The 13898-nt window shown below is 51.0% G+C and overlaps 1 protein-coding gene across 6 annotated transcripts in view; it reads left to right on the top strand.

The window, feature by feature from the left end:
- Positions 1-13898, top strand: part of TNK2 (tyrosine kinase non receptor 2) — a 103139-nt gene that overhangs the window by 21884 nt on the left and 67357 nt on the right. The window contains exon 1 of one of the 6 annotated variants that reach the window (XM_079977680.1): positions 7108-7477. The exons of 4 other annotated variants lie outside the window; for them this stretch is intronic. In XM_079977680.1, coding sequence (XP_079833806.1) covers positions 7349-7477 — 129 coding nt within the window. In that variant the 5' untranslated portion in view covers positions 7108-7348. Of the gene's footprint in view, positions 1-7107; positions 7478-13898 lie in introns of those variants that run through there. One more of the 6 variants, XM_079977681.1, reaches the window with a different exon arrangement.

Raw genomic sequence — 13898 nt, 5'->3', positions numbered from 1 at the left:
AATAATAATTTATTTATACCCCGCCCATCTGATGGGCTTCCCCAGCCACTCTGGGCGGCTTCCAAAAAAATATTAAAATACTGCAATACATCAAACATTAAAAGCTTCCCTAAACAGGGCTGCCTTCAGATGTCTTCTAAAAGTCTGGTAGTTGTTTTTCTTTTTGACATCTGCTGGGAGGGCATTCCACAGGGTGGGTGCCACTACGGAGAAGGCCCTCTGCCTGGTTCCCTGTAACTTGGCTTCTCGCAGGGAGGGAACTGCCAGAAGGCCCTTGGCGCTGGACCTCAGTGTCTGGGCTGAACGATGGGGGTGGAGACGCTCCTTCAGGTATACTGGACCGAGGCCGTTTAGGGCTTTAAAGGTCAGCACCAACACTTTGAATTGTGCTCGGAAACATACTGAAGGCCCCAGGGCCTTCTCTGGGATCTCCTGGTCGGGCTGGGAATGTCCCCTAGGTCTGAAACCTTGGAGAGCCTCTGCCTTTCAGTGTAGACAATACTGAGCTACATGGAACAATGGTCTGGCTCTGTTTAAGGCAGCTTCCTGTGTTCCTGGAGAGTCTGCCAGTCAGTGTAGACATTACCAAGGGACCAATGGTCTGACTCGGAGTAAGATTGCATTATGCAGGCCTGCTCAGCTGTTGCTCCCATGTCAGAAGCCTCATGCCCTGCCATGTGTGTGATGTGATGACAGTAGAGAGTTTTACGGTTTGTTTTGCAACGGGTACAAATGAGCAGCCCTGCCCTATGAGGCCACAGTGCGAATACACACTTGATCTCCACGTGCTTGTCAGGTGTGGTAATTACTCACATGAGAAGCAGCTACTGGATCAGGCCAATGGCCCATCGAGTCCAGCATCCTGTCCTCACAGGGGCAGAACCAGATGCCTCTTGTGGGAAACCAGAAAGCATATAAAGTGGTACCTCGGTTTTCGAACGACTCCGTTGACGAACATTTCGGTTTCCGAACGCCGTACACCCGGAAGTAAATGCTTCAGTTTCCGAACGTGCTTTGGAAGTTGAACATGCCCCACGGCTTCCTCTGAGTGCAGGATCTTGAGGCCTAGCTGTTGGCTATTGAGTTTTCAGTTTTCGAACGTTTCAGAACTCGAACAGTCTTCCGGAACAGATTACGTTAGAAAACTGAGGTACAGTGGTGCCCCGCAAGACGAACGCCTCGCAAGACGGAAAACCCGCTAGACGAAAGGGTTTTCCATTTTGGAGGTGCTTCGCAAAACGAATTTCCCTATGGGCTTGCTTCGCAAGACGAAATGTCTTGCGAGTTTTTCCGACTTTTTTCCCTCCCCCCCCTTTTTCTAAGCCGCTAAGCTGCTTATCAGCTGATCCGCTAAGCCGCTAAGCCGCTAATAGCGCTAATCCACTAAGCCGTCAATGGGCTTGCTTCGCAAGACGAAGAAAGCGCTAGACGAAGAGACTCGCGGAACGGATTAATTTCGTCTTGCGAGGCACCACTGTACCGCTGTACAGTAAAAAGGTAAAGGAACCCCTGACCATTAGATCCAGTCGTGACCGACTCTGGGATTGCGGCGCTCATCTCGCTTTACTGGCCGAGGGAGCCGGCGTACAGCTTCCGGGTCATGTGGCCAGCAGGACTAAGTCTCTGCTGGCGAACCAGAGCAGCGCACGGAAACGCCGTTTGCCTTCCCGCCAGAGCGGTACCTCTTTATCTACTTGCACTTTGACGTGCTTTTGAACTGCTAGGTTGGCAGGAGCAGGGACCGAGCAACGGGAGCTGACCCCGCCGCAGGGATTCGAACCACTGACCTTCTGATCGGCAAGTCCTAGGCTCTGTGGTTTAACCCACAGCACCACCCGCGTCCCTCCACTGTACAGTAGTCGCATACAATTTCTGACATGGTCATTTCACACCTGTGAAGCAAACCTTTTAATTATTTTATTCGTATTTCCATTTCCATGTATGTATGTTTAATACACACGTCTGCCACTTCATACTTCAACAGAAATCCCTAGGCCGCTTACAGAAAGAGCTCAAGCAATACAATGCAAATTCTACATTCCAATCTCTGATACTCACAATTCCTCACTTTAAGTATATGGAAGGGCCTTTTATAAGAGGGATTTTTGTCATGTCTGCAGCAGCTCTGAATGACAGAATCATAGTGGAGCTGGAAGGGACCCTGGGGGTCATCCAGCCCAACCCCTTGCATTGCAGGATCTCAACATGCAGTCCCCCATCCAATTCGAAACCATACTGGACCCTGCTTAGCTTTGCAAATGTGCTAACCGTTTTTTGTCTCCTGGATGTGCATTTCCCTGCCCACTGCCAGGGGCAGACAGTAGCGTGGAGTGCAGGGCAGGGAATATAGGAAACTGCATTATATCTGGAGTCAGACCGTTGGTCCACCCAGCCCAGTGTTGCCAACACGGACCGGCAGCCGCTCTGCAGGTTTTTGAACTGGGTGTCTCTTATCCTCATCTAGAGGTGCCAGGAATTGGACATGGGACCTTCTGTCTGCAAAGCACATCCTCTTCCACTGAGCCACGGCCTCTGCAATGCTCAGTGACATCAGGGTGCAGAGTTATGTTGCCTTCTGCATCATGGAACAGGATGTGGGGGAAAGTCAGCTCATGACCTGCTTTCTTCATCCGGCTCCCAAGGCGTAGTAGCTCTGGCGAGGTCAATGGCTTGGCTTCTCCTAACATTGCACAGGTCTCAGTTTCCCACTTCCGTTTGAGAAGGAGAATCTGAACTGGGGAGCCTCCGTTGAGGTCTGGGGAGGAGGGGCTGCTGACCAGAAACTGAGCATTTGTTGTGGTTTAGTCGGTGGAGGCAGTGAGAGATTTTACCTTCTTAGGCTCCATGATCACTGCAGATGGTGACAGCAGCCACGAAATTAAAAGATGCCTGCTCCTTGGGAGAAAAGCAATGACAAACCTAGACAGCATCCTAAAAAGCAGAGACATCACCTTGCTAACAAAGGTCTGTATAGTTAAAGCTCTGGTTTTCCCAGTAGTGATGTATGGAAGTGAGAGCTGGACCATGAAGAAGGCTGATCGTCGAAGAATGGATGCTTTTGCATTATGGTGCTGGAGGAGACTCTTGAGAGTCCCATGGACTGCAAGAAGATCAAACCGATCCATCCTTAAGGAAATCAGCCCTGAGTGCTCGCTGGAAGGACAGATCCCGAAGCTGAGGCTCCAAGACTTTGGCCACCTCATGAGAAGAGAAGACTCCCTGGAAAAAACCCTGATGTTGGGAAAGATGGAGGGCACAAGGAGAAGGGGACAACAGAGGACGAGATGGTGGGACAGTGTTCTCAAAGCTACCAGCATGAGTTTGACCAAACTGCGGGAGGAACTGGAAGACAGGAGTGCCTGGTGTGCTCTGGTCCAGGGGGTCACGAAGAGTTGGACACAACTAAACAACAACAAGAAGTCGGTCTCCAGAGGATGGGAAGCTGAATCAATACCCTGCGTAGAGCATAATGGCAGACACATATGGAAAGCCAAAGGTGACTTATCCCTGCCTTAGATGAAACACAGCTTTAGCCCCCTACAATTCCATGATTCTTTGACTTCCAGTTTATTTATTCCAGGCTGAGAAACCTCAAGTCCAGCAGAGCAATTTCACGAATGCTTTCCCTTCCCACACAAAGATGTTCTGAGGACTGAGCAGACATTTCTCATTTATTTATTCATCCACGGCACTTGTCTGTTCCTCGTTCCTCCAGGGCTTGGGAGCCTGGAGCTGGCGGCTTTCCCGTCCCTCCATCCCTCACTTCCGCCTGCCAGGGCCTGGCGTGCTTCCTGGATTCCTGCTCTGCCGGTGCGGTGACAGGCGTGGGTGGGCAGGGCCCCTTTCGCGCGTCTGCTGCCTCAGGGCTCTTCCTGCCTCAGCCCATGAGCTGTGCTCTCTGGTATGACGGAGGAGAGCAGGCCTGTCATCTGGGACCTTTGAGGAGGCCCTGCATGGAATTGGATGCGCACACAAGTGTTCCCCGAGAGCACCTGGAGTCGGTGATGCTTTGCCGGCGTGAGCAGATACTGCACCGCGATCATCAAGGACAGACAAATCTCTTACTGCTCTTCCAAGTGTGGAAAGACAACTGTAGGAGCCGAGGGGGTGAAGAAAGGTCTCATTGCCTGGGACTTTTTAATGCAGAGAAAAGTCGACATGATAGAAGCATATAACACTACGAATGGCATGGATAGGGGGAAAACCCCATTTTTCTTTCACTGTCGTAGCAGTACAGCAGTACTACGGATTACAGATGCTTCAGGTTACAGACTCCGCCAACCCAGAAATAGTACCTCGGGTTAAGAACAGAAATCGCACGGTGGCGGCAGTGGGAGGCCCCATTACCTAAAGTGGTACCTCAGGTTAAGAACACTTTCCAGTTAAGAATGGACCTCCAGAACAAATTAAGTTCTTAACCCGAGGTTGTTGTTGTCGTTTAGTCATTTAGACGTGTTCGCCTCTTCGTGACCCCCTGGACCAGAGCACGCCAGGCACTCCTGTCTTCCACTGCCTCCCGCAGTTTGGTCAAACTCATGCTGGTAGCTTCGAGAACACTGTCCCACCATCTCGTCCTCTGTCGTCCCCTTCTCCTTGTGCCCTCCATCTTTCTCAACATCAGGGTCTTTTCCAGGGAGTCTTCTCTTCTCCTGAGGTGGCCAAAGTATTGGAGCCTCAGCTTCAGGATCTGTCCTTCCAGGGAGCACTCAGGGCTGATTTCCTTCAGAATGGAGAGGTTTGGTCTTCTTGCAGTCCATGGGACTCTCAAGAGTCTCCTCCAGCACCAGAATTCAAAAACATCCATTCTTCGGCGATCAGCCTTCTTCATGGTCCAGCTCTCACTTCCATACATCACTACTGGGAAAACCAGAGCTTTAACTATACGGACCTTTGTTGGCAACTTGAGCATGAAGCTGGAAGGTTGGGGACAGATAAAAAGAAAAGGACTTATTCACGCAGTGCCTTGGGAAACTCCCTTTTGTAGGAGTTTGTGGCAGCCACGAACCTGGATGGCTTTAAAAGAGGAGTAGACAAATTCATGGAGGAGAGGCGTTGTTGATGGCTGATAGTCACAGTCGTGATGCTTTGTCTCCATATTCAGATGTATTAATGGGAAAACCAAACAAGGGGAGAGTGCCTTTGTGTTCGATTCCTGGTTGTGGGTTTCCCATTGAGGGCATGTGGTTGGCCACTGTGAGAGCAGGATGGTGGCCTAGGTGGGACATTGGCCTGATCCAGCAGAAGCTCTTCCTCTGTCCTTAAGAGTCACTCCACTGATGTTTTATGGACTGCGCTGCCTGAGGCTTATGGGATCCACATGTTTCACTCTTGGGCTTGGGCCCCAGTGTTCCTTGGGACCCGGTTCCTGCTTTTCCAGCTGGTGCACACAGCGTGCAATGCCAGCCTCTCTCATCATAAAAGCATCTGCTGGATCAGGCCAGTGCCCAGTCTGGTCCAGCGTCCTGTTCTCATGGAAGATGCCCTCAAGCAGGACATGAGTGTCCCAGACCATGCATGGTATGTTGGAAATGGACAGAGAGGTGTTTTTTCCTCCCTTTCTCATAATACTAGAACCCAGTGGAGGTCATTGAATGGGAGATTAAGGGCAGAAGAAGACTCTTCATAGAATCATAGAATTGTAGAGTTGAAAGGGACCTCCAAGGGTCATCTGGTCCACCCCCTGCAATCCAGGAATCTCAGCCAAAGCTGACAGATGGCCACTCAACCTCTGCTTAAAAACCTCCGACCACCTCCCAAGGGAGACCGTTCCACTGTCAAACGGCTCTTGCCCTCAGAAGGTACTTCCTGATGTTTTGTCGGAATCTCCTTTCTTGCTAACTTGAAGCCATGGGTTCGAGTCCTACCCTTGAAGCAGGAGAAAGGCTTGCTCCATCTTCCATGGAGCAGCCCTTGAGATATTTGAAGATGGCGCTGTGGGTTAAACCACAGAGCCTAGGACTTGCCGATAAGAAGGTCAGCAGTTCGGATCCCCATGATGGGTTCAGCTCCCGTTGCTCCGTCCCTGCTCCTGCCAACCTAGCAGTTCGATAGGACGTCAAAGTGCAAGTAGATAAATAGGTACTGCTCCGGTGGGAAGGTAAACGGTGTTTCCATGCGCTGCTCTGGTTCTTCAGAAGCGGCTTAGTCCTGCTGGCCACATGACCCGGAAGCTGTACGCCAGCTCCCTCGGCCAGTAAAGCGAGATGAGCGCCGCAACCCCAGAGTCAGTCACGACTGGACCTAATGGTCGGGGTCCCTTTACCTTTTACTCATATCTCATCTCAGTCTCCTCTAGACTAAACATACCCAGCTCCTTCAACCGTTCCTCATACGGCTTGGTTTGCAGACCCTTGATCATCTTGGCCGCCCTCCTCTGCACACCTTCCAGCTGGTCTTCTACACACACACACACACACACACACACACACACACACACAGAGGAATTTTCTCCCGCAAGAGGCATTGATGGCCACTATTTTCTTAGGCTTTTGCTTAAGAGGAGGATAAGGCCATGAATGAGCGAGAGAAGTGGTCCATACATTCCGTCCTCTGTGGGGCCGGAGGGAGCGTGCCAGGTTGCCAAAGCCTGATCTAGGCAGACGAAGCCCCCTTTGTACTCCCCAACCCCCCCCCCCCCCCCCGCTTTGAAGAACGCAGCTGGGCCAGGTGGTGTGAGCCGGAAAAAGCCCCTCTCCCTCTCTGGGTCCTTGCTGATTGGATCACCAGGGGAAGGGGAGGGGGAGATGCAGCCACTGCAAGGGGAGGGGGAGAGCACAGCTGCAGGCTGGGGATGTGTTTGGGGGGCTGCTCTTGGTTTCTATTCTGAGCAGCATCACTGCCCCGTCCTTTCTGTGCCACCTTGGTTTCGCACCGGGGCTGGATTTTAAGAGAGCCTTTGCCTGGACCAGTTTCCTCCATCACCTCCCTCCTTGCCCAGTTGCCTGGAAAAAGGACGACTGAATCTTCCGAATCTTCGCCTCTTTGCTGGGAATCCTCCCTCCCTCCCACAATCCGCCACATAGGATTAAGCATCCTCTCTGAGAGGCCTCCCTCCATCTCTCTCTCTCTCTCTCTCTCTCTCTCTCTCTCGCCATGGCGACGGGATGCAGGCGCAGGAGGGAGGGGGTTGGCCAGCGGGATGCCTGAGACCTCCAGGAGAATCCACCTGCCACCCACCTCTGGGAAAGGCTGACTCACTCCTGACCAGAGGCTAAGATGGCCCCCTGATCCCTCAGCCAGGTGAGGTGGGGCCGGTCTCCTCCTCGCATTCTGGGACTGCGGCACAGCACGCCTCCTCGCTCTCTTGGCCAGGATCTGGCCTCCGGATTTGGCACAGCTCCGCTCAGCCATGGGGGAGAAGTCGGATTATCAGCGGCTGTCGACTGGGGAGGAGGAGGAGGTGGAGGGGTTTGCGGCAGCCCCAGAACCCCAGCCTCGGGCGCCCAAGCCGGACCTGCTGGTGGTGCCAGGACAGAGGGTCAGTATGGCTTTGGCAAGGAAGGGGAGTGCTGGAGGAGAGAGGGGGTTCCTATGGCACCCCCCCAATTCACCCCTGTGGGGTCTCAGGATCTGACGGATGGGTTGTGGGGAGTGCGAAGTTTGTGGGGGGGGGGCCTTGGGTTTCCCTTTCCATTCGTCTCTGCAGGGGGGAAGCCCCATCACCTCTCTTATTTTTTTTCTTCCAGAAATGAAAGGGCTCCCCATTTAGGGAATCCTCCTTGTATTTGGAAGGGGCTGCAGGTATGGGGGTTCCAGTGCCCCCCCAGCCATGTTGCAAGCTGATATCTCTCCCCCTTGGTGCCCTGTACATTTGTAGCTGTCTCCCAGGAATTACTACTATTGTGATTACTATTGTGATATTATTATTATTATTATTATTATTATTATTATTATTAGCTAAATAAATTTACAAGCCCACACAGTGCCAACTCCCTCAGCCCCCAGTCCTTCCTTAAAAGACATTTGTGAAATCTCAGCCTTAATCCTTCCCACTACTGAAGTGAAGCATGTGTAAATGCATTTACTCATATTCACCCTCTGTTATTCACTCCTGCCTCATTTCCCATCCTCCCAACACTCTCTCAATGATTCAGATTGTATTCTGAGAAGAGGGAATGGCTGTAAAACCGCTCTGAGAATTGTAGCTCTGTGAGGGGAATAAAGGCCTCCTATCTAGAATTTGCACCCTTTATAAACTACAACTCCCAAAGGTCTTTGGGGGAGGCCATGACTCTTTAAAGTGGTATCGCAGGGCTTTAAATGTGTGGTGTTAGAGTGCTGGACTCGGACCTGGGAGAGCAAAAGGTGGGATATAAATGCAATGGAATAAATAAAGCGATGATGACATGCAGATGTGTCTTCCCAAACCTGGGGCCCGCCAGATGTTTTGGGATGCAGTTCCCAAATGCCCCAGTCAGCACAGCTGTATTTCAAAATGTTTGGAGGACACCAGGTTGGGAAAGACTGGTATAGACATTGATAATATTTACGCACCTTTTTAGTGGCACTCCTGTGATTTAATTACAGGAGATAAAACAATTTAAAATCTACCTTTCATCCGTATAGATCCTAATTTTATTTGCTTGCCAGCTTTCCACAGTCCAGACTATGCTCAAGGTGGCTCACAACATGAAAAACCACCCCTCCTGCAACGTAACGACATTACTCATAAACAAAAAATGAAACACTAAAAAATACTTTCACAGAATTTTTCTCCATGCTTCCCCACATCGCTGAGCCTTGTCTGGCGGTTCCCTCCCTGCGAGAAGCCAAGTTACAGGGAACCAGGCAGAGGGCCTTCTCGGTAGTGGCACCTGCCCTGTGGAACACCCTCCCACCAGATGTCAAAGAGAAAAATAACTACCAAACTTTTAGAAGACATCTGAAGGCAGCCCTGTTTAGGGAAGCTTTTAATGGTTAAAAGGTTATTGCATTTTAGTGTTTTGTTGGAAGCCGCCCAGAGTTTCCCCAGCCAGATGGGCAGGGTATAAATATATTATTATTATTATTATTATTATTATTATTATTATTATTATTATTATTATTATCTCCTTGTGCACGGCTGCATTCGGTTTTGCATCCCTTCAGCCACACATCCCTCCTCCTCTCTTGTGCTTTCGCTCTGCCCCTGAGTTTACGGCCGCCGACTCCAGGTGGTATGAAATCCTGCTTTTGAAAAAGAATTGGACCTGGATCCAAATTTGCCCAGAGGAACTCTGCTTGGTCTGCAATTATGCCAGAGCGATGGCAAGGGCTCCGAAACCAAGCACATGTTTTCGTTCCGGGGGGTTGGGCTAGATGACCCTCAGGGTCCCACCCACCCTGACAACCCTTGTGATTCAATCCCTGGACTCTGCAGTTTAAATAGCTCTTGGGTAGCAGAGGTGGAAAAAACTGGTGTGGAACCTGATGCCCTCCAGATGTTATTGGACCCCAACTCCCATAATTCTCAGGCAGGATGAACAATGTCTCAGGGAATTATGGGTGTTGTAGTCCGGAAGGCTGCAGCTCCTTTTTCTCTCTCACACACACACTTGGCTTTAAGCCCTGGAGAGCTGCTGCCAGTCCGAGCAGGTAACACTGCTCTCTGGAGGGACCAGGGACAGGTTCCTGTGCTCAGTCCAAGGCCAAGGGGTCAGGCACGTACCTTTGGCAATCCCGACTGACTCAACAGAAGAACGCAGCCCCAATGCGGACATGTGGGCTGGTTAGTCCGGATTGTCTTTTTAGAAGAAGTGTAAACAGATCAATTGGGGGGAACAGGACCGTCCAGATTCCAAAGTAGCTGACGATCGGAGGGGAAATGGCGGTGTTGTTGATGTTCAGCAAGGGCAATGGAGAGAGAAAGTGCATTTTGGATAGGGGCCACATGCAGGTAAGTAGACATATTCCTATAAAACGGAGGGGGGGGTGTCTCGCTAATCCAGATCTCGTAGGTCGTTGTGTTTGGGGTTGAGAGAATCCGTTCCTTCAGCTCAGAGGTAGCCCAGCCCTGGAGGAGGACGAGGTGAGTCAGTGGCCACGGGGGGCTCAGAAAACAGGCACCAATATGGGGGGCAGCCTGGGACACAAATGCATCAGACCTCGGAGGCCAAACGGCCTGCTCTTCTTGTTCAGCTCTGGTTTGCTGGGGCTCAGGCATGGGACTTTCTTACTGGTTCATGCCCTGTCTCTGTTACTGGGAAGGAGGGTGCCATCTATGCTGAGCAAGTTCTGGTGGATTTGATGGTCTCCGCCAGGGGGTGTTCACCAGGCGGTGCCAGGGGCGAGGAGGGCATTGAAATGTGGCTCAGCTGATTTGCTCTGCATGGACAGGGGTCTCCTCTTGGTGGAGACGGCCTCTGGATTCTGCGATTCCACAACTCCGGGTTTGTTGTTGTTTAGTCGTTTAGTCGTGTCCGACTCTTTGTGACTCCCTGGACCAGAGCACGCCAGGCACTCCTGTCTTCCACTGCCTCCCGCAGTTTGGTCAAACTCATGCTGGTAGCTTCGAGAACACTGTCCCACCATCTCGTCCTCTGTCTCCCCCTTCTCCTTGTGCCCTCCATCTTTCCCAACATCAGGGTCTTTTCCAGGGAGACTTCTCTTCTCATGAGGTGGCCAAAGTCTTGGAGCCTCAGCTTCAGGATCTGTCCTTCCCGTGAGCACTCAGGGCTGGTTTCCTTCAGAATGGAGAGGCTTGATCTTCTTGCAGTCCATGGGACTCTGAAGAGTCTCCTCCAGCACCATAATTCAAAAGCATCAATTCTTCGGCAATCAGCCTTCTTTATGGTCCAGCTCTCACTTCCATACATCACGACTGGGAAAACCAGAGCTTTTAGTATATGGACCTTTGTTGGCAAGGTGATGTCTCTGCTTTTTAAGATGCTAGACAGATAGACAGACAACTGCAGGTTTACAAACCACCATCTGGCTGACCCCTGAGAGAACAGGATGCTGGACTAGGTAGGCCTCACCCAAAAGGCTTTTCTTCTGTTCTGGACCCTGGGAATCTAGACGTAGGATTGCGTCCTGGGAGAGATTTCCCAAACCAGCTTATTCCAGTCGCTGTTGTTTTGGAGGAAACTTCGCGTCTCGTAGCACAGATTTATTTACTGATTTGTTGCATTTAGATCCCACAGTTTTTCTCCATGGAGCTCAATGTGGCATACATGGTTCTCCCCCCACCCCCAATTTAATCCCCACAACAACCCTGAGAGGTTGGTTAATAATAATAATAATAACAATAATAATAAGAATTTATTATTTGTACCCCGCCCATCTGGCTGGGTCTCCCCAGCCACTCTGGGCGGCTTCCAACAAAGATTAAAAATACATTAAAATGGCACACATTAAAAACTTCCCTAAAGCTGAGAGGCAGTGATTGGCCCAAGGCTACACCCAGTGAGTGGGGATTTGAACCCTGGTCTTCAAGCGCCTAGCACAACTCACTGACCATTACACCACATTGCCCCTGTGGGAGCACGAGGTTTCGTTTAAAAACAAGCAAGTTTCTGGCCCTCGGGACTGGAAGGCGGGCTTGGGAATGGGCGAGCCATTCTCTGCCGATGTCTGAGAAGCAAAAATGGGAGTGGGCTCTCCAGGGGTCAGAGTGCAAAGCAAGGGGTTGAATTAGTTGATCTTTGGGGGTCCCTTTCGACTCTACGGTTCTGTGACGGTGCTTCAGTGCCTAGGACTGAAGCGGTGGTGTTCCTCATGGCTAGCAAAACTAGGATGATTTGTGCCAGGAAGTAAACCTGTAAGGGGGTAAAAGGTCACTGGCAATGCTATAATTCCCAAGATGGGCTGTACTGGGTGCCCTTGGAGGAATTTAGCTATGCCTAGTAGTGCCTGGATAGTAGTAGGGACACGGGTGGCGTTGTGGGTTAAGCCACAGAGCCTAGGACTTGCCGATCAGAAGGTTGGCGGTTCGAATCCCCGCGACGGAGTGAGCTCCCGTTGCTCGGTCCCTGCTCCTGCCAACCTAGCAGTTCGAAAGCACGTCAAAGTGCAAGTAGATAAATAGGTACTGCTCCGGTGGGAAGGTAAACGGCGTTTCCGTGCACTGCTCTGGTTTGCCAGAAGCAGCTTAGTCATGCTGGCCACATGACCCGGAAGCTGTGCGCCGGCTCCCTCGGCCAATAAAGCGAGTTGAGTGCCGCAACCCCAGAGTCGGCCACGACTGGACCTAATGGTCAGAGGTCCCTTTACCTTTACCTTAGTAGTGCCTGGCAAGCATCAAACACCCCCCTGCCCGTTTCTTAGCTCTATAGCGTATGCAGATCAGGTCAGCGCTAATTGTTACCGCACATGCCATTGATTCGCCTCATCACTTTGTAATTGTGCACAGTGTAAGACTTGTTCATTCTCTCAAACTCTGCACATGTTCAGATTTCCCTTTGCCCATTCAGGACTAACTCCTCTAGAACAGAAACTGGCCATCCTGGCCATTTCAGATTGATTTATTTCTTTGAGATTTCAAGAGCAACTCTCTAGCTCTTAGCATGGAAAACTGGGCAGCGAATGTCTCAGCGCCTTTTGTTTCTCTTGCAAAAGATCAAACTCCATTAGCAATGCATTATTTAATGTGTTGATTTGCTCTTGCAAAAGGACAAACTCCATTCGTGATGCTCTGATCACTCCCCCTGTAAATTAAAGAACTGTGAGGGGAGGATCAGAGCCCGTGGCTGGCACTGAATGTCGGACTAGGACCCGGGAGACCCAGATTCGAATCCTCACTCGGCCATGAGACTTACTAGAGCATCTTGGGATGGGTGGTCACTCTCAGCCTATTCCACCTTGCAGGGTTGCAGTGGGGATTAATTGAGGAGGAGGAGAACCATGCATATGAATGTGTGGGATATTTTGTTGTTTAGTCGTTTAGTCGTTTAGTCGTGTCCGACTCTTCGTGACCCCATGGATCAGAGTACGCCAGGCACTCCTGTCTTCCACTGCCTCCCGCAGTTTGGTCCAACTCATGCTGGTAGCTTCAAGAACACTGTCCCACCATCTCGTCCTCTGTCGTCCCCTTCTCCTTGTGCCCTCCATCTTTCCCAACATCAGGGTCTTTTCCAGGGAGTCTTCTCTTCTCATGAGGTGGCCAAAGTATTGGAGCCTCAGCTTCACGATCTGTCCTTCCAGTGAGCACTCAGGACTGATTTCCTTCAGAATGGAGAGGTTTGATCTTCTTGCAGTCTATGGGACTCTCAAGAGTCTCCTCCAGCACCAGAATTCAAAAGCATCCATTCTTCGGCGATCAGCCTTCTTTATGGTCCAGCTCTCACTTCCATACATCACTACTGGGAAAACCATGGCTTTAACTTGTCAGCAAGGTGATGTCTCTACTTTTTAAGATGCTGTCTGGGTTTGTCATTGCTTTTCTCCCAAGAAGCAGGCGTCTTTTAATTTTGTGACTGCTGTCACCATCTGCAGTGATCATGGAGCCCAAGAAAGTAAAATCTCTCACTGCCTCCATTTCTTCCCCTTCTATTTGCCAGCTCTCCAGGGAGTCTTTTCTTGGCTACCAAGAGATGACGCCGGGGATCGAAGCTGGGAACCTTCTGCATGCCAAGCACACGCTCTCCCGCTGAGCGATGGGCCTTTGCATGGACGGCTCTGCATATTTGGGGAAAGGGGGCAAGAGGTTGGGGCAAGGACTTCCTCTGCCCAGTTCCCTGCTTCTGGCGCAGTTCCCCATCCTTGTTCAGAACCATTTGTGGGGCTGAGCCCTGCAAGAATTCTGGCTTGAATTAAGCCCCACACGAAGAATCCCTTTCCCTGACTCTTCTCAGAGGCACGGGAGGCTGCAAAAAATTAGAGGGAGGGAAAACTGAGTCGGGGCACGGATTCAGGACACATGTGAGAGAGTACTTCTTCGCACGACACACTTAAAGGGTGGGGTTTGTTGCCACCAGATGTGG

This window comes from Podarcis cretensis (assembly GCF_951804945.1).
Source record: "Podarcis cretensis genome assembly, chromosome: 5".
Lineage (NCBI taxonomy): Eukaryota > Metazoa > Chordata > Lepidosauria > Squamata > Lacertidae > Podarcis > Podarcis cretensis.
The sequence above is the reverse complement of the archived record's forward strand: the minus strand, read 5'-3'. Positions and strand labels throughout refer to the sequence as shown.